The following is a 27,915-nucleotide window of genomic DNA, read 5'->3' as shown; positions in this document are numbered from 1 at the left end:
GATGTCCCTCTTAGGAAGGCTGCCCGCAGCGCTCCTGCAAGACGCACGTCCTCCTGCTGGTGCTGCACGGGGGGAACATCCTGGACACGGGCTCGGGGGACCCCTCCTGCAAGGTGGCCGACATCCACACCTTCAGCTCCGTGCTGGAGAAGGTCACGCGCGCCCACTTCCCCGCAGCCCTGGGCCACATCCTCATCAAGTTCGTCCCCTGTCCCGCCATCTGCTCTGAAGCTTTCTCACTCGTCTCCAAGTGAGTCCCTTTCTGCTTGTTTGGACTGGCTGGGGTTGGTGGGGGGCCGAAGCGGAGGGGCTGCCTCTGCCACCTGGGTACGTGGTGGGCAGGTAGGTGCCTGCCTAGGCCTCTCTGGGGTGTCAGGTCCCGATCAACCACGAGCGTCACCGGTGGGAAGTGGTCAGCTAGAGTCCAAAGTGATTAACACTTGCACACTGACTCCTCCTCTGCCCAGGGCTGGGTGGCACTCAGACCCACTTCCTGTGCTCAACAGGCTCTGGTCTCGTTGGCCCAGACAAGGAAGCTGAGGCATTGAGAGGTTAAGCAATGTCCCCAGGGTTACGCAGCCCGTGGACCCAGGAGTCAAACCCAGGCAGCCCCACTCTCGAGCCACACGGTTAAGAGCCAGTAGAGTTGTGTGCTATGATGGAGGTGGCACAGGGCACTGTGGACACTCAGAGAGAGAGCCAGGGAGGCTTCCTGGAGGAGGTGACTTTTGGGTGTGCTTTGAGAGTAGCGTAACCTGTTAAGGTGCGGGCTCTCCGGTCAGCCTGGATTTGAGTTCCGGCTGTGTAACCTGGGGGAAGTTGTTTAACCGCTCCCTGTGTGTTTCCTTATCTGTAAAATGGGGGTGATCTTGGTATTAACCACCTCCTAGAGTTTTTGTGAGGATTCCGTGTGCTAGGGCATGTGAAGCACATGGCAGGGCGTGGGCATTAGCTGAGACTCACGTCACCATCCTGGTAGGAGAAAAGGCACTGTCCTTGTTGGTGGACAGTGGGCCGGGGCAGGAGAAGAGAGCCCTGCTGGCTGGGAATAAGGCAGTGTGCCTGCAGGGCTTAGTTCTTCACGAACCTGCCCTGGAACCAGTGCGGGACAGATTGTGAACCTGGGGGCCCTCGGAACCTGGGGGACTTTGGGAGATCTTGCCCACTTCTCCAGGACCCGGTGGCTCCCTCAGGTGCTCCCCAGATGCCTGCCCTGTTGAACCAGCTGAAGGTGGGGCCTGGAGCCAGCTGGGAGCCCTGGCCGCTCAGCAGTGATACAGGCAAACAAGACCCTGAGCGCCCGTGTGGCAAACGGCTGGCTCTCGAGCCTGGAGCCGGGAACTTTCTGCAGCTGAGGAGGAAGGGAGGCCAGCGGCAAGGCACCTCGGTCTCGCCCCTCACCCCCTTTCATAGCTTCTGCAGAGGAGCCCCCCTCCCTGTGGGGTTTGGGGAGGGTGGAGAGGGATCCCCAGTCTGGCGCCAGCTCCCCAGGGGGATGGACTGGGTGCTCTGGATCAGGTGTGGCTCTAAGGAGAGGGGCTCAGCGTCCGGCTGCTTCAGGGGGAACACAGGCAGGGCATGCGGGGGTCTCTCTTCTCCCCTCTGAGAGAGAAAGGAAAGTCTCCTCTGCCTTCTAGATTGATCCGTGTTCCCAGGACACGGGCTGGGCAGATCCCAACCGGAGTTGGAAGGAAGGAGGTTCGGTCGGGAAGGAGGGTAGTTCCCCAACCTGGTTGATGGCCCAGATCCGGGTGTGATTTTTGTTAAACTGCTAGGCGGTCAGGCCTCCCCCTGGGTCGGCTGAGTCCGGAGGGGAGGAGCCCTAGAATCTGCATCCTGACTCCCTCCAGGCTCTTGCTCTGCAGCGGGTTTGGGAGGCAGAGCTGAAAGAAGGCTCTGTCCGTCACTGCCAAAAGTCGGAGTTAATTCTGTTCCTTCATCATCAATCTCAGGGCTCCCCACCCCTACCCCCTCTCCCCCAGGACATCTGACCTGCAGAGCTGGGTCACCCAGCCCGGGCCTGATCTCCAGGAAGACGAATGGCCCGGCATCCACTGGAGGGGACAGCGGGAGGGAGCCTAGCTCTCCCCCAGGCAGCTCCTTACCCGGGCCATCGATCACCCCTAATCACTGCTGGGAAGGAGGTCTTTCTCAGCTAATTAAAATCTCTCCGGCTGCAATTGAGGGCTGTTTCCTCTAATTTGTGTTTCTTTTGGAGATGAGGAATGGCTGTTAGGCCCGCCTGGCACACCGTGAGTTCTCTGCCTCCTGTCCAGGGTGCCCTGAGCCCTGTCACCTTCCCCAGTTTCTGTCAGGTCCCTGTTGGGTCCTGGGTCGACCTGAGCTTGGACTATGGGGGAAGGGCAGGCTCTGGAGAGGGGACGTACAACATCTCTGTTGTCCCTCCCGGCCAGCTGGGTCCGATGCCCCAGGGGACAGAGGTAGGACGGGTGGGGTGCAGGCAGGCACAGGCAGCTGGGAGCTGGTCCCTGTTGGGGCTGAGCTGCCCAGAGAGAGGGAGGCAGGAAGTGAGGGGCCCACGCAGCGGCTGAGGATCAATCCACTGGTGGGGGGGTGCTGTAGGACAGGCTCTCTCAGTCCTTTCTGGGGTCACAGACCTTTCTGCAAAGCCCTTGATGGCTCTGATCCTCTCCCCAGAAAGATGGACACGATATCGTGCGTGCAGCTGCATGCCCAACTCCGGGCTGTGGCTGATGTGTGATAGCCATGCCTGGCACGCCCTCTCACCTCCCTTCTAGCTTCCCTAAAGACTTTCTTGAGGCCTAGTTCAAACCTCACCTCCTCCAGGAAGTCTGCCATGATGACATGTCCCCACCCTGATCTACACCAGAGGCTTCCTCCATAACTGGGCTGTCCTTTGAGGCCATACAGCAAAGGGCAGAGAGCACTGCTGTCATAAGAGACACAGGGCCCACATCACGGCTGGCACGGGATGGACATACAGGGGATTCAGCAGAAGCTTGCCCCCCCCTCCACCCCCACCCCGTTGCCTGTGCTTTGTCTCATCCGGCTCCTGCCTGGGTCCTCCTGAAGAGTCCCCGAGCCGAACGCCCAATTCCTGGCCAGCGTGTGCTCTCTTTTGCCTGGCTGGGCTGACCTTGGCCCCCTGTCTGCAGCCTGAATCCGTACAGCCACGATGAGGGCTGTCTCAGCAACAGCCAGGACCACGTCCCTCTGGCCGCCCTGGCCCTGTTGGCCATCTCCTCCCCGCAGTACCAGGATGCAGTCGCCACCGTCATCGAGCGAGCCAACCGGGTGTACATGGAGTTCCTCAGATCCCCCGATGGGATTGGCTTCAGTGGGCAGGTAGGACAGCCTGCCCTCGCCTCCCTGTCCTGGTCCCTGCCTGGAGAGAGGCTGGGGTCTTCCAGAAGGATCTAGGCCAGGATGCCCTGGAGCCCTAGCTTCTGAGATCCGAAGAGGCTTTTGAGATCTTCGGGTTTATCCTCATTTTACAGGTAGAAAAACTGAGGCCAACGTCTGAGTTCTGATTTTCAGCCCACGCTGATCTGTGGCCCAAGTCTGACCCCTGACTGTAGCCTGCGTCCTGTCCTCAAGCTGACCCTCCCATCCCCCTGTTGGGACTCTCAGTGCCTCCCTGGGACAGGCTCCTTGTCCCCCCGCGGACAGGCGGCCCACGCTCTGGCTGGGTGTGGAGTGGTGGGGGGGTGGCGGTGGGCAGGCCTGCCGTCCCAGCTCTGCCTTCTGCAGGTGTGTCTCATCGGGGACTGTGTGGGGGGCCTCCTGGCCTTCGATGCCATCTGCTACAGCGCGGGGCCCTCGGGTGACAGCCCGGGCAGCGGCAGCCGGAGGGGGAGCGTCAGCAGTGCCCAGGTGCGGGCCAGCTAGTGGGAATGGGGGAGGGTCTGTCCCTGGGAGCCCCAGCCCCGGCCCCAGGGGAACCGGGCCTCTCTCGCGGGAGCAGTGTTAGCTTTTCACGTTTGTGCTGTGCCATCCACGTTACAAGGTACCGTATCACAGTCCTGCAAGAGTGGTGGGAGGTTATTATTGCAGGTGAAGAAACCGAAGCCCAGAGAGGGCCCATGCCGGGTTTGGTCCCCAGACAGCCGTCCAGAGTCCTGCTGGACTGCCGAGACCTCTGGACTTGGGGGACAGCCCTGTGCCTAAAATCCCACCGTTACTGTGCTGTGGCTCCCATGCCCCTTTTGGAAGAAGTACTGCCTCTCACACCGTGGGAGAAAGGGGTTCATTTATGCTGGGGGAGGAGGCGGGGCCCCAGAGTCTCCGGTGACTGAAGTGTCCTCCGGTCCTCTGCTCGGCCCCAAAGGACACCCCGGTGGTGGTGGAGGAGGAGTGCAGCCTGGCCAGCAGTAAGCGGCTCAGCAAGAGCAGCATCGATGTCTCCAGCGTGCTGGAGGATGAAGAACCCAAGAGGCCATTGCCACGGAAACAGAGCGACTCCTCCACCTATGACTGCGAGGCCGTCACCCAGCATCACGCCTTCCTATCAAGGTAACCGCTCCCTGCGCCTGCTGCCTTCCAGCAAAGCGTCCGGTGGGGACGGGACCTTGGCCCATGGCCCCTTGGTCATCTGGGAGGCCTGTGACTCCCAGGCCACTGCATCGGGGTGGGGGGAAGGGACCAGCACTGAAATGCTGGGACCAAGGCCATTCCCCACGGACCCTGCGCCAAGGCCCGGGACTCTGCACGCTGCGTCCGCCCCACGCCCCAGCTTGCAGAGAGATGGGGGCAATCGGTCTCACCAAGAGAGTAGATGCTGCCCTTCAGCCTACTTCACCGATGGTCTTAAGAATCTGGTGAAAGAACAGATGTAGGTGTGTTTTGTATTTCTTAGTATTGTGTCCTTGGTATTTCTCAGATGGGGCAGCAGAGGCCAGGGAGGTTAGGAACTTTCCGGGGATCACACAGCCAGTTACTGGAGAGTTGGGGTCAGCATTTTGGTCTCCCAGTGTCCAGCACCCAATGCATCCTCATTCAAAGGCCAGCCGGGTCCCTCCGTGGAACTGCCCACCCTTTAACTTTCTAGAAGAGGCATGTTAACAGCCACTGGCTAAATGAACTATCTGTACATTTATTCAGGATTCAAATGGGTATTGAACATAGATCCAGATGGGAAGGAACGCCTCTTTTCTTCTTCCCTTTCTCCTCAATTCTCCCCTCCCATCCTCCCTCCTTCTTTTCTACCCAAATGATAAGTAGCATGAGGTCATCACAACATTTGGAAAATGAATCCTCTCACCATTGCTGACTTTGGAGTATTTCCTCGCGGTATATTTTTTACTTGCTTTGCCTGTAGTTTTACTTTAAAAAACCCTCTTATAGTGTGGTCTTTTCCCCATATAATTAAAAATACTTGGTAAATATTCTTAAAAATATTTTTTGAGTGAATGGATGACATCTTACTTAGTCCCAGTAACTGGACACTTTGGCTTTTTCCAGTTCTTTGCAATTATAAACAGCACTCCAGAAACATCTTTGTGCATAAATATTTATATATATATAGGGGTTATTTCATTCAGATGGATTATTGGAGGAAGAATTATTAGGTCAAAGGCTCTGCATATTCAAATCATATTGAAAGCCCCTCTGAAAGATTATTCTTTAGAAAAGCAGCTACATTTCAAGTCAGGTTGCAGGGTAAAATCATACCATTTCTGGTTCATCCTTGAAAAATCCTTTAAGAAAGCCCCAAATTTGGAGAGTGACGTGAGGTTGGAGGCTCTCGAGAGCTGGTCCAACACAGCCAGCGCTTCCTTCTGGTGTAGGGACAGATGGCTGTTTCTCCGGCAGTTAAGTAGTTGGTGTGTGTTTAGGGACCACGCTGTGCATGAAATACGAATTGTTAAACCCCAGGGGGGTCATCCTCACTGCAAGATGCTCACACTGCGCGAGGCGGGGGGTGCGTGGAGATTCAGATTCAACGGCCCAGACCCTCGCCCACAGGGGACGGGGGACTGGCACACATTATTTCGACTGTTATTTCTAAGATTCCCTTTCTCCTCCAACTTGAGTATTTTAGTAGAATTTGCATTCCGTTAAGGGATTCATAGATCATGCGATCCTGCTGGACTTTCTTAAACCCCGAGCAGTACCTAAATGCAGCTGGAAGTTCAGGGAGGTCCCCAGATTTCTGCCCATTCCCAGCAGCCCACTCTGGGTCTCTGGCTAGACATCAGCTTGACGTGTTCGGGGCAACGGGCACCTGGGATGGGAACGGCTGGAATTCTGTGTGTCTCATGTTTTTCTCTTTAAGCTCAGCTTCCCTTGTGGGCTAGAGGGGAGGGAAGACCAAGCTGTTTGCATCCGTGTCTGCGAGTTGCCTGGAACATGAGTTACCATGAAAGCCCTCATCCTGGCGGAACTGATGTCACCCAGCGGTCTGGCCAGGCCGGGCTTCTCTGCTGGACAGGACAGGAATTCACAGTGTGGCCATCACAAGACCAGTGCGATGGGGCAGACCTGCCAGTGCGCAGGGGGCTTAGGTTTCCAGGTGCTCAGTCCATTTTAGTGAAGAAAGTTTGATTGGATCATGGCCACGCGTGTTTGTTCAAGTAGCGTCTGTGGCTGCCCGCGTGCCACGCGGCAGAGTTGAGTTAAGTAGATGTGATGGAGGCCATATGGCCCCCGAAGTCTGAAATATTTACCATCTGGCCCTTTACAGGAAAAGTTGGCTGACTGCTGCCTTACCCACATGTTGGCCAGGCCTTGGTGTTGGATGCTGAGATGGTCGCCCACTCGTGTCGGTGATCCATCGAGTGGACTCCGGGTCTGAGCCCCGCCCCAGAGACGGAGGGCTGGGCGCTGCACCGCGGACCTCAGGCTGCTCTGCTAAGTGCTCACCCCTCATGCTTGGTCCTCCCCTAACCTGCGCTCCCCTGTCTTCCTCCCTCGGCCAGCATCCACTCGAGCGTGCTGAAGGATGAGGCTGAGCCCCCTGCGGCCGGGGGGCCCCAGCTCCCCGAGGTCAGCCTGGGCCGCTTGGATTTTGAGGTGTCCGACTTCTTCCTCTTTGGCTCGCCCCTGGGCCTGGTCCTGGCCATGCGGAGGACGGTGCTGCCCGGACTGGACGGTGGGTGTGGCGCGAGCTGGGGTCCAAGATGCCTTTGGGTCACTAGGCCACTGTGTGAGGGCCTGGAATTGGGGAGAGTGGAGGCGGGGAGGGCCACGGAGTTGGGGTAGATGAAGACAGAGGCGGAGGAAGAAGAAGGAGGGGTCGGGGGGGAGGAGCGTGGAGCAGTTTCCCTAGATGGGCAAAGGTGAGGCAGTTTCCCTAGATGGGCAAAGGTGAGGCAGCTCCTGGTGGATTTTGCTGTCCCTGTCACATGCCCCAGACTGATTTGTGCCCCCATTGTCCAGTTGTCATGCTGTCAGGGAAGAGGAGCCCTATTGCACCCACCCCCTCCGTCCCCAGCGCCCAGGCAGGCCCTCTGCAGCCAGGTTGGTCTTGCTGCCCCCTGCAGATGCCCTGCTCACCTCGGTGCCTTTGCTCTCGCAGTCCCTGCAGCCTTCAGTGCCTTCTCCCCATTCCTCTAAAATACACACGGAGGTGATTTGCACCAGCAGATGGCTTAGCAATGACTCTGAGGATATAAGAGGCTGGATCGGAGAACAATGGCTCAGGGATTCTCGAATTTCCTTAGCACCAAAGTTTACCAACAAGCTGCACTATGGAACAGATAAAAAGTGGCAGGGGGGGCTCTGCTAGAAGTGGGGAGAGGAGGCAGAATCCCACGGCCGCCCTTAACGTTGCTAAGGAAACCTAGGGCTCCCTGGATGCTGGACCGTCCAGTCCTCTAAGAGGGACAGGGAGGCGCGTTGATGAGCTGAAGCCTCAGTGGAGACACCTGCTGGTCAATGGGAGAAGTGTTCTGTCAGCTCTGGCAAACTAAGACGTCTACTTACTACCGGGCCTGGGAATTGAGCGGGCCGAAGGAAGGGGTGCTGATCCTGTCTGAAAGATCCTAGGTCTGCTTCATAGATCAGGTAGCAACTAAGTGACAGCTAGAAGAATTTAAAGGAGTTTGACCAGTGGAAATAGTGGAAGGCGTCCTGCTAGGAGGAGGGGCAGCTTGAGCAGAAGCCCAGAGAAAGGAAAGCAGCAAGCCTGGCTGGGGAGTCACCGACGTCCACCATGGCTGTAGTGCTGGGCGCCTACAGCGGTGCTTCTAGGTGGGGCAGGTTGGCAAGGCATTGAAGGCCAAGCTGAACCTAATGGCTTTGATCCTGTTGGTAGCAGGGAGCCATGGCAGGTTCTTGAGCAGAGGAGTAGGCTACTCAAAGCTGCAGTCAAGGGAGCCTCCTAGGGCCAAGGGAGCAGGTGCTCAAGGGGCTTCCCCCATGTATCCTCCCACTTCCTACCCCCACCCAGGTTTCCAGGTACGTCCTGCCTGCAGTCAGGTCTACAGCTTTTTCCACTGCGCAGACCCCTCTGCCTCCCGGCTTGAACCACTGCTGGAGCCCAAGTTCCACCTGGTGTCGCCCGTCAGCGTGCCCCGCTACCAGAGGTTCCCGCTGGGTGACGGACAGTCCCTCCTCCTTGGTAGGCCCTCAGGAGTGTAAGAGTGTGCTGAGCCGGAGGCTGGGCCCCAGCTAGGAGGAGCCCCAGGGCCACCCTCTCTGGTCCAGCCCCTCCAAGTTAGTCAGCTGTCACAGTGACTAGACTCACCTGAACAAGGTCTGTGTGCTCTGTGCGGGGTGGGGGGGACAGGAAGACAGATGACTCACCTGCCTTCCGAGCAGCCCACCTGTGTGAGCGCCTGTTCTGCAGGGGGTATCTTTGGGCTCTCTGCCCTGTGACCAGCTCCCATGGCCGGGACCAGCGTAATACTTGAGTGGTCAGACCTGATTGTAAGTCTGGGGATCCATGCTGAGTGCTATTCCTAGAGCCCAGCCTGGACTCTGGAGGGGCAGGGCAGGGAGTGGGTCACCCTGGAGGGCTTCGTGGAAGAGGGGGCCTTCAACCAAGGCATTTGGACAGGTGGAGAAGAGCTGGAGGATGGGGGCTGGGGAGATCTTCTGGGTGGAGAGAACAGCAGGAGCAAGGGCAGGTGGGTTTGGGGGAGGGCCAGTGGCCTCCAGGGCTTAAGTGGGGTGAGCCAGGCATGGATTGGGGCGAGGCCAAGGGGAGGCCTCTGTTGGACGGTCGGGGGCTTGGAGATCAGAGCCTTGGCTCCGTACCACAGTTCAGGATGTTTAGCCAAGCCTGTTCAGAGATTTGGACCAGATTGAGGGTGGGGGCTGCTGTGCACGTGGCTCATTCAGGATTGAAATCCAATTTACCCCCCTTGCCCCCATTTCAATGGAAACTTAATTTCCAAGGTCCTCTTTTGTCAGGAGTTTCCGTAGATAGAAGGGGCTCTAAAAATGTGTCACACATTTAAAATGTGTCACTCTCTGCTCAGGGCATCCCCCTGCCCCCAGGGGGCACCCTTGCTCCCAGGCTGGAGTCCCCATTCATTGCCAAGCTCAGCCACAATCCTCTGTGGCTCAGGGAGGAGTCTGATACAAGAGCACACGGTAATGGACCACCTGTGACCTCAGCTGGTGCTTTTGGGGCAGTGTCCCAGACGCGCCCTCGGCAGCTCTCCTGGGGCTGGACGTGATGGTTGGGACCCTGGCTCGTGCCCGCCTAACCCCTGGCTTGGAGGAGGTGAAATCTGACCGCACACTGTGGTGAGGGGGTCCCGTCAGGCCCTGGGGAAAGAGGAGCGGGCTGCCCGTTGGCCAGGTGAGGGAGCAGGCCGGGCTCAGCCTCCTGCCCGGCACGGGGCCGCGCACACGGGCAGCTTCATCTGAGGCCCGCCACTCGGCCTTGACGGTGACATTCCCCCTCCAGCTGACGCCCTGCACGCCCACAGCTCCCTCTTCCTGGAGGGCAGCTCCCGGGACAGCCCGCCGCTGCTGGAGGCCCCTGCCTCGCCCTCTCAGGCCCCGGGGTCCCAGCGCCCGGGGCGGAGGATAAGCCAGGGCAGCTCCCACAGTGAGAGCTCAGAGTCCTCGGACAGCCTGGCCCCCGTGGGCACCTCCCGCAGTGAGTGAGGGTCTCCCGGGCCCTGCCCGGATTCGCGGGAGAGGGGACCCTCCTCCGGGTGGCCGCTGGCCCACTGCCGGGGCTGCTGCGGGCGGGGGACGAGGGGAAAAGGGAATCCAGACCGAGCTCTGGCCTCAGAGAGAACTGTGACCTCTGACCCTGGACAGGGGCCCTGACCTCCGACCGCGGACTGAGCCGTGACCTTGCCAGGCCTCGCCTTAATCCCAACGCTCAGTTTTCCCCCTGGGTGTCCCTGTGACCCACAGCCCTGGGATGAGACGGCGCACGGCTCCGTGGGTCTGGCCTCCACGTCCTGAGGACCAGTTTGCAGCCGCGTCCTGGGGGAGGGGTGGGTGTGCGAGGGGGCTGGGGGGTCGCTGAAGGTGGAGGAGGAGTGGCACATTTCCCAGAGCTCATGCTGAGCCGAGCGCTCTGGCCCCAAACTTGTGCCCCGAGTGGCACATCCACCCCTGGATCCGGGCCCCGGGGTCCCACGCCGCCCCTTGGGTCAAAGCCCCGGGCGGGCCGCCCTGACCGTGCCCCCCTCTCGGACCCGCAGTCACAGCCAAGTGGTGGGGCAGCAAACGCATCGACTACGCCCTGTACTGCCCCGACGTCCTCACCGCCTTCCCCACCGTGGCCCTGCCCCACCTCTTCCACGCCAGCTACTGGGAGTCCACGGACGTGGTGGCCTTCATCCTGAGACAGGTACTGCCGTCCCTTCTTGGGAGGGCCCATCCTTCTGGGGAGAAGAGGCTGACCTCGCGGGCCATGTTGGACACTGGCAAGGCACCGAAGCGCGGCGAGTGGGGGGGGGGGACCTGGACAGACAACGGTTTTCCTAAGGAACACTGGCTTCTGGCCAATGGCGTGGTATCTTCTAGAATATTAAATAGACGCCACGTAGGAGAATGCACCTATGTTTCAGCTTGGAGACTGGAGTCATCGTGCCTGTTCCCCTGTGGGTCTCAAGGTCCTCGTCTCTAAAATAGGTGGAGAGAGAGGCCAGTGACCGAGGGAGAGCCTGGGAGGGTAGAGGCCGGGAGGGTCGGGTCGGATCACACGCACCCTCCACGGCCAAGGTCAGAGGGGGATTTTATACTGGGTCCGATGAGAAGCCACTGCGGAGTTGTGAGCGAGGGAGAGATACTGATATTTTAGAAGGCAGTCCCGTGGCTGCTGCTTGGAGGGCAGGGGAGCAGGCGTGAGGCCCCGCTGTGAGGCAAGCCTGGGATCCCAGCTTTGAGGTGGCGGCTTGCGCTAGGAAGCCGGTGGCGGAGGTGCCGAGGAGCTGCCGGGTTTGAGGTGTGGTGACAGGACCTGCTGACATTCGGGCTGCGAGGGAAGGAGGGGGGTCCCACGAATCCTGGTTTCCACTCGATTAACTATGGTGACACCATGCCCTAGGGCTGGGGAAGAGCCGGGCTGGGCGGGAGGGGATCCTGAGTCTTGGGTCTGGACCTGGGAAGATGAGATGCCTGTTAGGTGTTGGGACGGAAGGTGAGTGGAGAGTCTGGAGCTCAGCTGGCTTGGAGATAAAAATGTGGAGTCATCAGAGCTTGATGGCATTTAAAGCCAGTGATGGGTTGCCCTGCTTCTTGCACCAATTCCCACGTGTGGGTTTTTTCCCCACACCAGGCAAGTCTCTGACCTCAGCTGGGTGTCCTACAATTTCACTCAGTTTTGACATTATCTACCCAGAGATAGGGTCAGATCCCACAGGTTAAGGGCTCAGCCCTACAACTGCCCGCCCCTCCCCCATCAGATGTCAATCTTCAGGTCATCGCCTGGGTTTCTCTCTCTCTCTCTTTTTTTTTTAACATCATGAAACATTTTTTTCTTTATTTTTTTTGGCTGCGTCGGGTTTTAGTTGGCCCACGTGAGATCTTCATTGAGGCATGTGGGTCCTTTCGTTGCAGCGCATGGGCTCTCCATTGCAGCGCATGGGCTTCTCTCTAGTTGTGGCATGCAGGTTTTTCTCTCTCTAGTTGTGGCGCGCGGGCTCTGTAGTTTGGGGCACGCGGGCTCTCTTGTTGAGGCGTGTGAGCTCAGTAGTTGTGGCGCGTGGGTTTTAGTTGCCCCGCGGCATGTGGGATCTTAGTTCCCCGACCGGGGATTGAACCCACGTCCCCTGCATTGGAAGGTGGATTGTCTACCACTGGACCACCAGGGAAATCCCTCACCTGGGTTTTCTGACCCACGGGCTATAGAATGGAGGTTCCAAAGATCCTCTCCTTGGATTCAGTTAATTTGCTAGAGTGGCTCACAGAACTCAGTTTATTTACTAGATTACTGGTTAATTATAAAAGGATTTTATAAAAGGAACAGCCCGATGGAAGAGATGCAAAGGGCAGGGTATGGGGAAAGGAGTTGGAGCTTCCATGCCCTCTCTGAGGGCACCACTGTCCCTAAATTCCCATGTGTTCACCAACCTGGAAGTTCTCCAAACCCCATCCTTTTGGGTTTTTGTGGAGGCTTCATTACATAGACATGATGGATTAAATCACTGGCCATCGATGATTGAACTCCAACCTCCAGCCCCTCTCCCCTCTCTGGAGGTGGTGATGTGGGGCTGGGGTGGGACTGAAAGTTCCAACGCTCTGATCACAAGGTTGGTTCTTCTGGCAACCAGCCCCATCCTTAGATGCGGTTCAAGTCACCTCATTAACATAACAAAAGACACCTTTGTCCCTTTCACTTAGGAAATTCCAAGGATTTGACGAGCTTTGTGCCAGAAATTGGACAAAGACCAAATATATACTTCTTATTATAAATCACAATATCACAGATACCGAGGGAGTTACTGTAGATGGAGAAGTTCAGGGAGGAGTCCTGGAGCTCCTCTGGGGAGAGAGGAAGAGCCGCCAAAGGAAACGGAGGAGGACCAGAGCGGACAGACGGGAGGGGGCCGCTGAGTTGGGCAGGATGGAGGTCACGGGGCCTTGGCAAGAATGGCTTCAGGGGAGACACAGGGTCAGAAGCCTGCCTGGAGTGAGGGAGGGGAGAAGGCAGGGGAGAAGTGGAGACAGTGCAGGGCGAGTCTTCTGTGGACTTTTGCTGTCAGGGAGAACAGGAACATGTGATGGCTGTTGAGAGGGGTCCTAGGGAGGGGCGCTATGACGGCATATTTAGATGCTAAGGAGAATGATCCAGTAGTGAGGGACTAGCCAGCGACATAAGGTTGAGGGGGAGCTGGCTCCATTATGTTCTTGAGGAGGTGGGTGGGGCTGGGTGGGACCAGGGCTCCAGCTGGCCTTCAGTAAGGGTCACCCACCGTAATGGGGGAGGGCAGAGAATGGGTACAGACGCAGGTGGCTGCTAGGTTTGGGTGTCGAGAGCAGAGGCTGCTCCCAGGCCAGAGCATTTGAGAGACAGTGGTCTGGCCCCAGCTGTCAGGACAGGTGGGCAGAGTGGTAGGTGCTGGGGGCTCCCGGCCTCCTGAGGGTCCCAGGCTGGGAGGTGGGGAGGCCTGGGGGATGGCCTGACTGGCCGCAAGCTGGAGGGCCCTGACACCATGGGGAGGAGGGAGAGGGGTCCAGATGGCCTGACCCGGAGTCCTCCTGGGCCACTGATCAGGTGATGCGCTATGAGAGCGTGAACGTCAAGGAGAGCGCTGGCTTGGACCCCGCAGCACTGAGCCCCACCAACCCCCGCGAGAAGTGGCTTCGTAAGAGGACCCAGGTCAAGCTGCGGGTATGTGCTTGTTGGAGGTGCCTACGGGTTGAGGCTGTGGTCTCGGGGAGGTGGGGCTGCCCCCGGGGGCTGGGGCATCCACACGGCGGGGAAGGGCTTTGGTTTGTTCCTCAGATCTCCGTGCTCATGCGTGCTGGGATTCAGGCTTAGACGAGGCCCCCAGGGCTGCAGTGGAGGGGGGAGGGGGGAGTAGGTGAGATGGGGAGCTGGTTGCCCGTGGCCTGGCTCCATAGGAGCACCACGGGTGGGGGGTCCAGGGCGCTGGGGATGGTGAGGAGATGCCAATTGTGGAGCAATTGCTATAAGCCAGGCCTCTGTAGATGTACCCAGGAGTCCGAAAGAGTCCTACACACAACCACGGGGCTCACAGCCCGGTGTGGCCTTTGCCATCATATACCGGGAGGCACAGATTAGGAAGAAGATGAAGAGAAGGATTGTCAGGGCAGGCCGTGCGGCGCTTCCCTGAAGAAGCATCATCTCTGCAAGGTATTGACGTACGAATAGGAGTTCGGTAGGCGTACATTCATTTACTCAGCAAGCGATCGTCAGTACCCACTGTGTCCCAGACCCTTTGCCAGGCAGTGGGGCACGGGGATTCACAAGCACACCACTGCTGTGGTGGGGGCACTTCCAGTCCTGTGGGGACATCAGACACGGACCCCAAGAACAGTCCTAAATGGTAGAAGGTGATCAGTGATCCACGAATCAACTCTATTTTTGGTAAACATATTTATTGAGCTATAACCACATTTTATGCAATTCACCCACTTAAAGTGTGCAATTCAGTGTGTCTTAGTACATTCACCGATGTGTGCAACCATCATCATGGTTAATTTTAGATCATTTTCATCACCTGCAAAAGAAACCCCTTACCCTTTAGCCCCCATCCCCCTCCCCCAGCCCCCTACTCCCACCCCTAACCTTAAGCAACCACTAATCTACTTTCTGTCTCTATAGATTTGCCTACTCTGGACATTTCATATAATGGAATCGTACAATATGTGGTTCTTTGTGTCTGGCTTCTTTCACTGAGCACCTTTTTCAGGGTTCATCCACGTTGTGGTTTGTGTCAGTACTTAATTCCTTTTTATGGCATCTTTCCATGGGTTTATTTCCATGAATGAGCTCTTCCCTTATCAGTATTCTTGTAAGCAGGCCTGCATCTCCCACTTGACTGAGGGTTTCCAGGTCAGGGTCCATGACTGGTTCCTCTCTGCATCCCCAGAGCCCAGCTCTGGGACCAGTGCAGATGAGGTGTCTGCAAATGTTCGTTGAATTGAATTAAAATACCATGGGAATAGAGAGGAGGTAGAGACCGTCTCTGGGGAGTCCACCAGAGCTTCTTGGAGAGGACGAAGTTGAGTCAGGTCTTAGTGGATGGGCTGGAAGAAGGAGGCAGGGGACCAGGGATGCCATGGAAGGTGGGGGGCCAGCGTGAGCAAAGGCCCAGAGGCCTCTGCAGAGCCTGACCTGAAAGAGCCAGTGGGGCTTCGGAGGGCAGCAGCAGGAGATGGGACTGAAAAGATTGACCAGCAAAGTGTGGCCTCTCCCATTGCGGAGCCCAGGCTCTGGACGCGCAGGCTCAGCGGCCATGGCTCACGGGCCCAGCCGTTCCGCGGCATGTGGGATCTTCCCAGACCGGGGCACGAACCCGCGTCCCCCACATCGGCAGGCGGACTCTCAACCACTGCACCACCAGGGGAGCCCCATCCCCCAGCAAAGTTTCGATGCCAGGCTCAGGATTTGGACTTCATCCCGACGGCCCGGGGGGTTAAAAGATCTGTGCTTTATAAAGACGGTTGATCTGCCACGGGGAATGTTTTTGAATAAGGGGGCTCCTTTAAGATGCTACTTGCAGAGCCCAGGTGAGAGGTACCTGGGTGTGGGAAAAGACACAGATGTGGGTGGTTCTGTAAAGATAGAGTGGTTTGGGTCTTGAAGCCAGGCTGGGAGTGGTGGGCAGTTGCGGCCAATGTAGGCCTTAGAGCTACGGAATGAATTGAAAACAGACATGAAGAAGGATGGGGATGCTGGGATAGTTACAGACAAGTGACGCGACGTCCAGCATTGCTCCAGAATGATCTCGAGCGGGGTGGGGGAATCCAGCCAGAGAAGAACAGAACCAGAATGGCCGTGACTGGTTTCCGGCCACAGGAGACTTCCTACACTGTTTTCTCTACTCTTGACATTTAAATCGCCCACGAAGCAAAGACGGATGGTAAACGGCTACTGGATGTGAGCCGTGATGAGGAAGGAAGAAGTGAAGGTGACCCTCAGTTTCCAGCCTGGGGTCTAGAAGGATGCCAGGCTCTCAGGACTGGCTGTTACGTCCGGGCCGTGGGGAGAATCAAGAGCAGAGAATGGTGGTCTGCAAGAGCCCAGGGCTCCTTGGAGACAACGTGAGGGTCTAAGGGTCTGTTTCCCTCGTGGATTCCATGGGGACACATCTCGGGAACTCTAACGAGGTTAATAGGAAGGAAGGCAATATCCGGCAGGTTCGCATCCCTCCAGCTGATCCTGTGGGTGACGTAAGGAAAAAGCCAGGTCAAGTCCCCTTGCAGAAGTTGAGCTGGTTTCTGTCCTTCCAGAATGTCACCGCCAACCACCGGGCCAACGACGTGATTGCTGCGGAAGACGGCCCCCAGGTCCTGGTGGGGCGGTTCATGTACGGGCCCCTCGACATGGTGGCCCTGACCGGGGAGAAGGTACGGAGGCTGGGCCATCCCCTCTTGGGTACCACATGGCACGTGGGGTGAGGGCTGCAGAAGGCCTGGCTGCACTAGGTGGGAGACGCTCACACAGGTCAGGGAGGGACAGCGGGAGTGAGGGATGGACTGGGTGGCCTCGGAGAAGCTGGTGCGGCTGCAGTGGGAAGAGGAAGGGTGGTGGGAGCCAGGAACTAGCAGTGGACGGGACCCCAAGCCCTGCTCTCCTGGCAGAGAAGAGCTCGCAAGTGCAGCCCCAGCCCCCCGGCCTTCAGCCATTCCCCCGTTCCCCTCACTGCCTGCAGGTGGACATCCTGGTGATGGCAGAGCCTTCCTCCGGCCGCTGGGTGTACTTGGACACGGAGATCACCACCAGCAGCGGCCGAATCACGTACAGCGTGCCGCGGCCCCGGCGCCTGGGGGTCGGCGTCTACCCCGTGAAGATGGTCGTCAGGTAAGACCCAGGGGACGTTCTCATGGTGGTTCCCTGAGAATGCTCCACGGCCCTGCCAGCCAGGCCTGTCCAGAAGATGGGGTCCTCGAGGTACTGTCTTTTGGACCCTGTCCTTGTCTGCAGGGAGAGAGGAAAATGGGACGCGGTCGCAGCCGCAGCATCGGGAGATGCCGCCCAGGTTCTCTCTCAGCCTGGCCCCGACTGAGCTCTGACCCCGGCTGTGGGCTGACCTTGAGCGCACGGCCGGCCATACCTTTCAGGGGCGACCAGAGCTGCGCGATGAGCTACCTCACGGTGCTGCCCCGGGGCATGGAGTGCGTGGTCTTCAGCATCGACGGCTCCTTTGCGGCCAGCGTGTCCATCATGGGAAGCGACCCCAAGGTCCGGCCGGGGGCAGTGGACGTTGTCCGGTGAGTGCGCCCTCCCCGCAGGGGATGTGTCCCCCCGGGGCAGGGGCCGGCAGCCCTCGGGGGTATGGGCCAGGAGCCGGGAGTCCTGGCTTCACCTCCGGGAGTAATTTACTGAGGGCCCTTGAGAAACTCGGATGCCCTCCCTCTCCCCCTCCCTGTCTTCCTCCCTCTGTTAATTCTAACACCGTCTGAGCATTCTGTGCAGTGAATCAGGCCTGGTCTCTTGCATTCAGATCCCAATCAGGATAAAATTGGTGTGTTCTGATTACCGGTTGCTGTGTAGCAAATGGCTCCATACTTAGCAACTGAAGATCATACTTTAGTATTCTATCACATCATTGACTGGGTTCTGCTGGGAGTTTCTCACGTGGGGTCTCTCCGGCAATGGCAGTCAGGTGGTGGTCCAGGCTGGGGGTCATCTAAGGGCTCCACTGGGCTGGAGGTTCAGGATGTTCAAGGTGGATGATGACCTCATGTGTCTTGTTCCTCGGCCGGGGTCTCTCTTTTCTCTCTCTCCATGTGGCTGTTCCATGTGGCCAGTCAGGTGGTCTCAGACTAGCCAGACTTTGTACCTGGTGGCTGACTTCCACCATGGTGACCGGCCTCCTCTGGTTCCCAGAGACCCCGCTGGAAGCTACAAGCGTTCTTAGGACCCAGCCTCGGAATTCCGTGTCCTCTCCACTATGTGCTATTGGTTATAAGTGAGGCGCAGGATCGAACCAGATTCAAGGGGAAGGGACCACGTAAAGGTGTGACTACTGGGATACGTGGCTCACTGGGAGGCCACCTTTCAAGACGAGCTAACACAGTGCTAATCGAGAGATTGCAGCTATTACAGCCGACTGGAGAAAGCAGAGCAGACTTCCTGGGGCAGGTGACATTTGAGGCAACTCCTGAAGGACGGAGATTATATATATATATATATATATATATTGCAGTCCATGCCATTGTACAAATATTAGCACATGCAGAAAGACAAAAAAGAAGAAAACACAAAACTGGTTTTGATCGGCCAAGAAGGTGACAGGGACAGGTGGGGCAAGTTTAGGGCCATTGGATGTTGGAGGCCAGATTGGGACAGGGCGGGAGGTGTGGCAGGAAGCAGAGCTTCCTAGGGCTATTGTACTGCTGAGAGAGGTGCAAACGGATTTTGCCAATAGAAAAGCAAAAGAGGTACCACTTTAGTCTCTCCTTCCCTGCCTGCCCCTCTCCCTCCACTCTTTTCTGAGGCTGGCTCTGGGCCAGGCTCTGGGCCGGGCACTGATGCCGAAAGAGACCCTAGTTAGGGGAAATTCACAGTCCAGTGGAGAAAACAAGTCATGGGCATGAGAAACTGTACTCCAGGACTCCACGTGATCAGAACACCAAGAGTGGGACCGATCCCGGCTCCTGGGAGTTCTTGGGGACTGGGTCAGGGGACTGCCCTGCATCACCCTAGCAGCAGCGGTCACTCTGGGGAGAGAAAACTAGTCTGGCTCAAGGACTCCTACGAGACTGCTCACCTCAAGATGCCCACTGGCCTTGTGGAAACAGGCCCTGGACCTGCTCATTTCAGGGGTCGACCTCCTCCTAATAAGCCTGCGCCCTTCATTCCCATTATATCTTCTCCAAGCCCCTCCCAAGTCAGTGTCCCCTTCCCAGGTGTGGTCCTTCCTCTCGGGGGCGGGGGGCAGTCCATCTGCTGTTCTCACCTCTTCGCATGGGCTCCTGGGGCCGCTGCGGTGCTCTCCAAACCTTGCTAAGCATCAGAAGCTGCTTTTTATAATCACAGATCACTGGGGACCCCCTCAGAATTAACCAGAACTCTGGAGGTGACGCTTGAGCCTGTTCATTCTTACAAAACCTCCCCAAATCTCTCAGAGCATCTTCCAGGTTTGGAAACCCCCAATCTATGGTTGCCAGTCAGTGGCTAGCGCCACAAAAGCCTGCAATCGGGCCTGGGCTCATCTGACATCTTGCAGACAGGATTCCATGTCAACGGAGAGCACTTGCCCACTGTGAGAGCACAGAGAAGAGAGAGGCAGATCCTGCTTGGAAAGCAGGGAAGGCTTCCTGGAGGAGGTGGCCTTGAAAGATGGGGGGATGGGAACATAAGGGGATGGAGCCACAAAGCCTCTCTAGGGCAGGGGTCTGCAGCAGAAGAGCACAGGGCTTGTCTGGGGCAGCAAAGCAGCTCCGTGTGGCGGGGGAGCTGCCACGCTCAAGGGCAGAGTGTGGAGGACCACCAGTGCAGGGGGGCCTTGCGACCTCAGGGCACCGGGGAGCCAGGAATGGCTTTAGGCAAAGGAGTAGTGGGGTTAGATGTGCAATTTACAGAAATCACCGTGGAAACAGTCCCAAGGATAACAGTCCCAAGGATAAGGTAAAGTCGCTGCCAGGCTTGTTTGGGATGAATTTATTTCATCCTTCAGAAAACCCTAGGTGGTAAATTGTTGTTATTATCCCCATTTTACAAATGGGGAAACCGAAATCCTGGGGGCGTTAAGTAACCTGCTCGAAGTTGCACAGCCCAGGTTGGATTGGAATTGGGGGCACTGGAGGGAAAGGGGCCTCCCAGGAGGGTTTTGTAGTGGCCCAGGAGAGCGATGGGTCCTGAGCTAAGGCTAAGAAGTGGAGTTAAAGTGAGAGGATGGAGTGAAGATCCTGCCGGGTAGAATCAAAGGCTCCTTGATTGGAGGAAGAAGGAGGGGAGACCAAAGGAAAGGGAGGAATCAAAGGGGCTTCTCTCTGGCTCCAGAAACTTGCGTGATGATGGCGCATCACGGAGAAGGGGGGGACCCAAGCAGAAGGGGGCAGGAGTTGGGGGATCATTTGTGTTGTGGGCATGTGGTTGGTGCCTGTGGGCCATCCGGGGGAGATGGCCAGGACTCACGGGGCTCAACTGGGGGTGCGGGTTTCAGGGTGCCCCCTTGTTTTCCCCTAGTGCTCCTGGGAACAGCCCCTCCGGCCTCTCGGGGCGGGGGGAAGTGGGGAGTGGGGCGGGCTGCTGGGCAGGGGGTGGCCCGCGCGGGGCGGGGCTGGACCCTGCATTGCCGTCTCACCAGACACTGGCAGGACCTGGGCTACATGATCCTCTACATCACGGGGCGGCCGGACATGCAGAAGCAGCGGGTGGTGTCGTGGCTGTCCCAGCACAACTTCCCCCAGGGCATGATCTTCTTCTCAGACGGGCTGGTGCACGACCCGCTGCGGCAGAAGGCCATCTTCCTGCGCAACCTCGTGCAGGAGGTGAGTGTCCCGGCTGGGCAGGGCTTCCTCCGCCGCCCTCCTCCTCACCCCTCCCCTCCTCCCTCAACCCGGGGTCGGGGGGCCTCCTCCTTTACCCCACATCCTCCGATTGTCCAAGCGGATTCCCAGTTTGCAAAGCACATTCACGTGCACCTCGCTGGTCCTTTTACTGCCCAGCGAGGCGTGTCTTATTATGCCTACAGGCAAGTGAGAAAGGTGAGGCTTGGGGATGCGCCCAGGATCTCAGAGTCACCCTTTCATCCTTTATCTTCTGACCTGAAAGCCTAAGCTCTTGTCTCTGCATCTGGTTATCCCTTCAACAGACAACTCAAGTGCCTGGTGTGTTCCCTCCCCTGTCCTGGGTGCTGGGGATGAACAGAGGCAAACAGAACTCGGGAGGTCCTAGAGCTGTGATTTTCCCTGTGCGCCCCGTGGCACAGGGTTCCCTGGGACCTCACTAGACAGGCAGAGTCTCTGGCCCCCCTTGGAGACCTACTGAATCGGAAACTCTGGGAAGGGGGCCCAGCAATCTGTATTTTAACAAGCCCGCCAGGGGATTCCGATGCTTACAAAATTTTGAGAACTGCTGATCTAGAGCCGGGGTTGGCAAATCATGGCCCAGGGGCTGAATCCGGCCCATGGTTTTTATATGACTTGTGAGCTAAGAATGGTTTTAATTCTCTTACATGGTTGGGGGAAAAAAATCAAAAGAAGAATAAGGTTTCCTGACTGGTGAAAATTATATGAAACTCAAATTTCCATGTCCATAAATAAAGTATTGCTGGAACACAGCCATGCTCATTTGCTTACGGGTTGTTTATGGCTGCTTTTCAGCTACAAAGGAATAGTTGACTAGTTGCAACAGAGTGCAAAGCCTAAAATATTTAGTATCTGGTCTTTCACCAAAAGAGTCTGCCAATCCCTGATGTACAGGAAGAAAAACATGGAAATTGACAGTTTACTGGTGGGTGATTAGAAAAGACCCTTTGGGAAAACAGAGGAGAAAAGACCTAGCTTTGTCTGGAGAGGCCAGGGGAGGCTTCTAGGAGGTGGTAGCTTTTGAGCTGAGTCTTGAAGCATGAGTATGAGTTTGTCCGGTGGCCAAAGAAACAGCATGTGCAAAGGCACTGAGGTAGGAAAGAGCCTGGAGTGTTCTCAGAGCTGCAGGTATTCAGGATGGGGGTATGTGCTGGATCAGATTCAGGTCAAGCGGGAGCTGAGGTCCCAGAAGTGATCAGGGGCCTGGGCTGGGCAGGCCGTGAAAACCTTAGAAACTGCGCAAGACCATGAACTCTCTGCTGAGGGTAATGGTGAGCCATGGAAAAGCTTAAGGCAGGGGAGTGGCAGTGTCTAATTTGGGTGGTAGAAAGATCGTTTTGGCAGCCGTATGGAGAACAGATTGGCGGGAGAAACGAGGGCCAGGAGGGCCAGTTGGGAGGCTGTTGCCCAAGCGAGAGACAGAAGACCAGAATCCAGGTGGCAGTCATGGAATGGAGAGAAAGGCATGGACGGGCAGGAGAACCAGAGGGCAGAATTGTCAGGACAGAACTGGCCTCCGGTCCTGGTCCTGGATTGTGTCAACGTGGCACTCAATTTCCTGTCCACAGAGGAGCGCTTTGCCCCACTGTTCGTAACCTACGGATCGCGTTCCTCGCGTGGGGTCAGCAGATGGTGGGGCTGTGATTCACAGGGGGAGCCTGTGCCAGGCTTTCGGTGCAGGCGGTGGGGCGGGAGGGGAGGCCGCTGCAGGGGGTGGTTTCTGATGCAGGGGGGACCCATGACTTGGAGTCTATCAGTGTGCAGATAAAGGGTGCCCCAGCAGTGCTCCCTGGGGGAACATCTAGGAATCCTTTGTGGGGATGCGCTGGGGCCCCTCTCCCTCCATCAGCTGCCCTGTGTTTCAGTGCTTCATCAAAATCAGTGCGGCCTATGGCTCCACGAAGGACATCTCCGTCTACAGCGTGCTAGGCCTGCCACCCTCCCAGATCTTCATTGTGGGCCGGCCCACCAAGAAGTATCAAACCCAGTGCCAGGTGGGTAGAGGTGGGGCTGGGGGTTGGGGGGGTGAGGGGGTGGAACCAACAAAAGGGAAGAGGGGAGGAGGAGGTTTATTCCATTGTTTGCTCATTCAGTCGTTCGTTCGTTCGTTCATTCGTTCCTTCCTTCCTTCATTCAACAAACACGACTGGGTGCCTGCTTTGGGCCAGGCCCTGCGCTGGGTGCAGGGGAGATCCACGGTGGAATTGGATGTCATATTATCCAGTCTAGTGGGGGAGATGGAAAAATTAGCAGACAAGGACAGTGCAGTGTGGCAGGAGCCATATGAATGACAGGGAGCACAGAGAACTGTGAGGTCCCAGAGAAGAGCAGCTAAGCCGGACTCAGGGACAAGGTTGGTTTTTTGGGAGTTTGAAGGAATTGTCCAGGAAGGGCCTGAGGTTGGAGGAGCCTTTGTGACAGAGGCAGCAGCAAAAGCAACGGTCAGGAGACGGCAGAGCACATGTATATTATGGGAACTGCAAGTGACTCAGCTTGGCTGAGTGTGATGTGGGAGGGAAAGGGAGAGGGGGCTGGAGCAGCGGGTCCTGGATGGCCTGTGTGTCTTGCCAAGCTGGGACTCTACGGCTCTGGAGTGAGTCTGTGATTCAGAGAGATCCGTCAGGCTGCAGGTGGAAGGCGGATCAGAGGCAGGGGAGAGGGGAGGGCAGCAGTGGCAGGGCGGTGGCAGGGCAGAGAAGGCCAAGGGTCTGAGAGGCACTTCTAAGGCAGGATGGATTGGGTTTGGTAACGAAGGGATCAGACGCATGGATCGAGAGAAAGGGAAAGTCAAGGATGACGCCCGGTTTCTGACCTGGGTGACCGGGTAGGTGGTACCATTCCTGGGATTGAAAAGCAGGCGACTGAATGGAAGGCGATGATCTCGGGGCCACGTTGAGTGGGAGGTGCCTGAAAGTGCCCGGCAGGTGGAGGGGCAGAGGTGGTGGGACCTCAGGGCGGGGGCCGTCAGGGCGGGGCTTCTCCGCTCTAAGGTGCACACACATCACCTGGAGACCTCGTTTAAGTGCAGATTCAGATTCCTAGGCCTGGGCGGGGGCCTGACATGCTACCCGTCAGGGGTCCAGGTCGTGCTGAGGCTGTTGCTCCACGGCCCACACTTTGAGTAGCAAAGGTTCTGAGGACCCAGGGAGAGGGATTGGCAAGAAGGGCAGCTGCGGGGGCCAGAAAATAACGAGGCTCCACGCGGTAGAAGCTGGAGGAGGGGAGAGAGAGACTTACCTTTGGGGGATTTTAGTGAAAGTGACAAGGATGGGAGCTTCACCCCATCTGGAATCCAGGGAACTCTGGCGTGACCCGTGGGTACAGACAGAAGCGCTCAGTTGCCCAGAGCCGGGCGGGGAGCCTTGAGCGGTCATGAGCTGCCCAGGTCCCGGAGCAGCTGGGTGTTCTGGGGAGAGGGCGATGTGGGGGTGTGGGGAAGGGCAGGACCACAGCCCGCCTGCCCCTCTGGCCTGACGCCTGTCCCCTCTGCAGTTCCTGAGCGAGGGCTACGCCGCGCACTTGGCCGCGCTGGAGGCCGGCCACCGCTCGCGCCCCAAGAAGAGCAGCTCGCGTATGATCCTGCGCAAGGGCAGCTTCGGCCTCCACGCGCAGCCCGAGTTCCTGCGGAAGCGCAACCACCTGCGCCGGACCATGTCGGTGCAGCAGCCCGACCCGCCCGCCAACCCCAAGCCCGAGCGGGCCCAGAGCCAGCCCGAGTCCGACAAGGACCACGAGCGGCCCCTGCCCACCCTCAGCTGGGCGCGCGGGCCCCCCAAGTTCGAGTCGGTGCCCTGAGGGCCAGGCTGTGCGCAGAGCAGGGGGGCCCCAGCAGGCTGCCTTCTCCCCGGCAGACACAGACAGGCCTTTTCCTGCTTTTTCCCTCCCGTGTCTGTCCAGCAGTGTCCGACCAGCGACGGGGGCAGGACCCTGCCTGGCCTTGGGGGGCTCCCTGGGCTGCGAAGGGGTGAGATCCAGGGGTCTCAGTGCAGTCACTGCTGTGCCACGCCTGCAACGCAAGCCCCAGCTAGGGTGGGTGTTTGTGTCATCCCGGGGGCAGGCGTGCCCGGAGCCGGAGTGTTTGACAAAGTCGACCATCTTTCTGAGTTCCTGAGGCTTCCACAGCGATGCTAGGCAGGCCCTAATGGGAGGAGCCCCCACACCAGGGACCGACAGCCGCTGGCAAGTACAGCTTCTTGGCTGCCCGCTGGAGGGTCGAGTGGCATTTGTGCCCGCCCTCTGTGTGACGTCCCGGGTCACCATCTTGGGCCTGGCTCTCCTGTGGCAAAGTGGCCACGTTCTGGGAGTGAGAGGATGGCCCCTGGGCTCATCCTGTTTGAGTCGTTTGCCCACGGCCCTTGGGGGGCGGGGTCTGGTGCTGACGGTCTGTCCTCCTGCAGCTGTCCATTGTCCCCTCTTTCTTGTCCTCAGTATCCTCACCTTTCTCCCGTGGCCCTTGAGGACAGTTACGCCTCTTCCCGGAGTCCTGCCTGGTGCCCCCCGCTGTGAGGCTGTGGCCCTGGGTTCTGGCCTAGCTGGGCTGGCTGTGAGCCCTTGAGCCTGTTGCTTGCCCTCTCTGGGCCCTGCCTGCCTTCTGTAATTGGAGGGGTCCCCCCAGCTGAGATTGGCGGGAGTTTTTGACTCCTAGGCTGTCCTGCGCTTCTGCCTTCTGAGGCTTTTCAGGCCTAAGAGCCCCTCAGAGTGCACAATGATCTATCCCTTCCTTGCCGACTAAGAGAGGGGCTGGGGCAGGGAGAGGGGGCAGGAGGGAGCCGCCGTTGCCCCACCACTTCCAAGGAAGCCCCTCTGTGGGTTTGCTGGGAAGGGGTCCCTGCTCCACAGAGAGGTTTGCTTTGCACTGATGTCCAAACCTGGTGTCCCAGGGACAAGAGACCTTCCCCAAAGGGCACTGGTCGGGCTCCCCCTCCCCAGCTCTGCTCAGAGTGATTTCTCCCTTTGGCTCCTGGAAGGCATAACAGCTGAGGTCCCAGAGCTCCGGGGGTTCATGTAATCTTGGCTCAAACTGTTGTGTTCTCTTCCCTTCCCCTGCCACTCAGCTTGGTTTGGTGCCCGTAACCTCCTCTTGGGTCATCCCCCGAGGTTGGCGGGCTTGGCTGTCCTGGGGCCCCTCAAATTCTGCCCAGGCCTTCCTCCTGCTGAGCCCCTGGCCCAGGCGTTGGTCTCCTGCACTGCCCCCCGCTCCCTGGCCCAGACCCACACCTGCTGTGTTGGGCTACCCGGGCTGTCACTGAGGCTGATCCAGCTCTTGCAGCCGAGGCTCTGGGTCACGGGCCGGGCTGCCCAGCCCCAGACGTCTGTATACCCAGCAGGCACTTGTGTCAGTTCAGTGTCGCTTCTGCTCTCTACCTCTTGCAGGTCCCATGCGGCCAGTGTCCTCCCCAGTGGCGGCTGCTGGTGGGGGCGGCTGGCACCGCTGTTGTGAATCACCCGGTAAACTTGCCGCGCCGCTGGGGCTGCACGGCTCCGGGCTCCCAGCCCCCGCCCCTGCTCTCCACTGGAACTGTGTCTTCTCCAGCCTGCCAGCTCCGGCTCCACTTCCAGCGCCGCATCTGCGCCCAGGCCCAGAGCTGCTGGCAAGTCTGCTGGGGAGGGGTGATCGCCCCCAGCTTCCTCTCTGGTCCTGCCTCCTGGCGGTTCGCAGAGGGCCCATCCCTCCTTTAACATTTCGTCCTTCTTGGCTCTCCATCGAGCAGCAGCTCATATGGCAACGGCCACGTCAACTCCAGTCCTTCCCCTCCTTTCCAAAGCAGACGCTGCATTACACTCGGGCGGAGTCGGTCTGCTTCTCTGAAATTCCATCTCCTTTTTGCAGAAGCCACCGATGTGTGGCTCTCAAGTGATGAAATCATTAGCGTGAGATACTTCTCCCCCAGTTAGAGTCCCTCGGCCCTTTCTTCTGAGAACCCCAGGCTGGGAGCAAGAGAGAGCAGAGACCCTGAGGAGTTTGGAGTCCGTGGAGCCGGAGCCGGGACGCGGGCCCCAGCAGGAGGGCCCGCACCCCTTCCCTTCTGGAGCTCTGGTTTGGGGCTCTGACGGCTTGCACCTCAGATGCTGAAGGTGTACAGTGAGACAGGGTGAACACAGCGTTCTGGGAGCTTCGGTCGGTGTGTGTGAGTGTGTGTACTTGGAGCTCTGTATAGCCATCAGACTCGACTTGTTCCAGGACTGCTTTCGCAGCAACTCTCTGCCAGTGGTTTGTTTGATTTTGTCCTTGCAGTTAAGTTGGAGAAAAACAAAGAGCCAACTTGTGTCGTTCTCTGGAGGGGGTGCCACTGCCTCTCCTGGAGTACTTCTGTGACCCCCAATCTGGCTGTTTTCGGGAGAACCCTTCCAGCTCCCAGTGTGTCTGCCCCCCGGGAGCTGGAAAACAGATCTTCCTGCCTGACCAAAGCTCCTTGTTCCTTGCGTGGCATGTTTGTTCTTCCTAGTTTGGGGTGGGGGGCGGCTGTCCCGACAGAGGGCCTGCCTGCAGCCTCCCCTGCCTTCGCCCTGTTGGGGGTTCAGGGTGCATCTGGAGCCAGGGCCTGCTCTTCCGGCTTATGGCATTTTTCTAAAGATCTCAACTCCTCTCTTAGGCTCCGCAGCAGATACATTAAAAAAAAAAAAAAAAAAAAAAGGTAAGACTCTTTCATGCATTTGGATAAAGGGCCCTCCAGCCTGGCTGCTGGGCCACAGAAAACCAACATATTTGAACCCCAGGATTCCAGACATTACTGGGGTGGGGTGGGCTCCCTGAAAGAGGGGAGGCTGGAACGCATGGGTTTTAAACTGGACTTTGACGGCTTTGGAGCCCAGACCCGCGCCCCGGAAGTGCCCTGCCAACGAAACGTGGCGCCGATTGTTAAATGAAAGGCGGACCCCCGAGGCAGGTGGAAATGGGTCCCGAGGTGGTGCCGGTTTTGTGGGGGACACTCGCTCAGCCAGCCCAGGTGCAGCCCTGTCCGGGAGGGGCGTCCTGCGTGCGGAGCCTCAGCTTGACCCCGCCTTAAATAACCAACTTTCCTGCCGAATCCCCGGGGGTTTGGGTGCCTCAGTGCTCTGGAAACCTATTCTCTTTGGCTCAGCCAAAAGAACCCCCCCCCCCCCGCCCCCACAAGTAGGGTTAGGTCCAAGCAGCGAGGCCTGGCCTGGGTCCTTGTCTCCTTGCTGAGAAATCAAGAGGGTGGGTGGGAAAAAAAATCAGGAATTTGACCACCACCCTCACGGGCACAAGGAGAGGCGGGTGACACCAAGGAGGGGTGGGACGGTAGGGTGGCTTGCTCGTAGGGACTCCCACCCTCGGACCCCACTGTCCTTTTCTATTTGTCTACTCGGCGGTGGCAGGCGGTCTGATCT

General features: G+C 58.1%; 1 protein-coding gene across 1 annotated transcript; it reads left to right on the top strand.

The window, feature by feature from the left end:
* Window positions 1-14: 14 nt before the first annotated feature.
* Window positions 15-27,654, top strand: PITPNM3 (PITPNM family member 3; the record flags this gene model as incomplete). The annotated part of the gene is made up of 15 exons (XM_028484951.2): window positions 15-250; window positions 3,138-3,327; window positions 3,733-3,855; window positions 4,310-4,494; window positions 6,900-7,072; window positions 8,372-8,542; window positions 9,839-10,033; window positions 10,593-10,741; window positions 13,610-13,726; window positions 16,315-16,431; window positions 16,737-16,885; window positions 17,146-17,295; window positions 20,340-20,523; window positions 22,428-22,556; window positions 24,055-27,654. Coding segments are annotated over 15 exons (2,571 nt in total), but the record flags the coding sequence as incomplete, so codon positions are not given.
* Window positions 27,655-27,915: the final 261 nt, after the last annotated feature.

This window comes from Physeter macrocephalus, unplaced genomic scaffold (assembly GCF_002837175.3).
Source record: "Physeter macrocephalus isolate SW-GA unplaced genomic scaffold, ASM283717v5 random_301, whole genome shotgun sequence".
NCBI lineage: Eukaryota > Metazoa > Chordata > Mammalia > Artiodactyla > Physeteridae > Physeter > Physeter macrocephalus.
The sequence above is the reverse complement of the archived record's forward strand: the minus strand, read 5'-3'. Positions and strand labels throughout refer to the sequence as shown.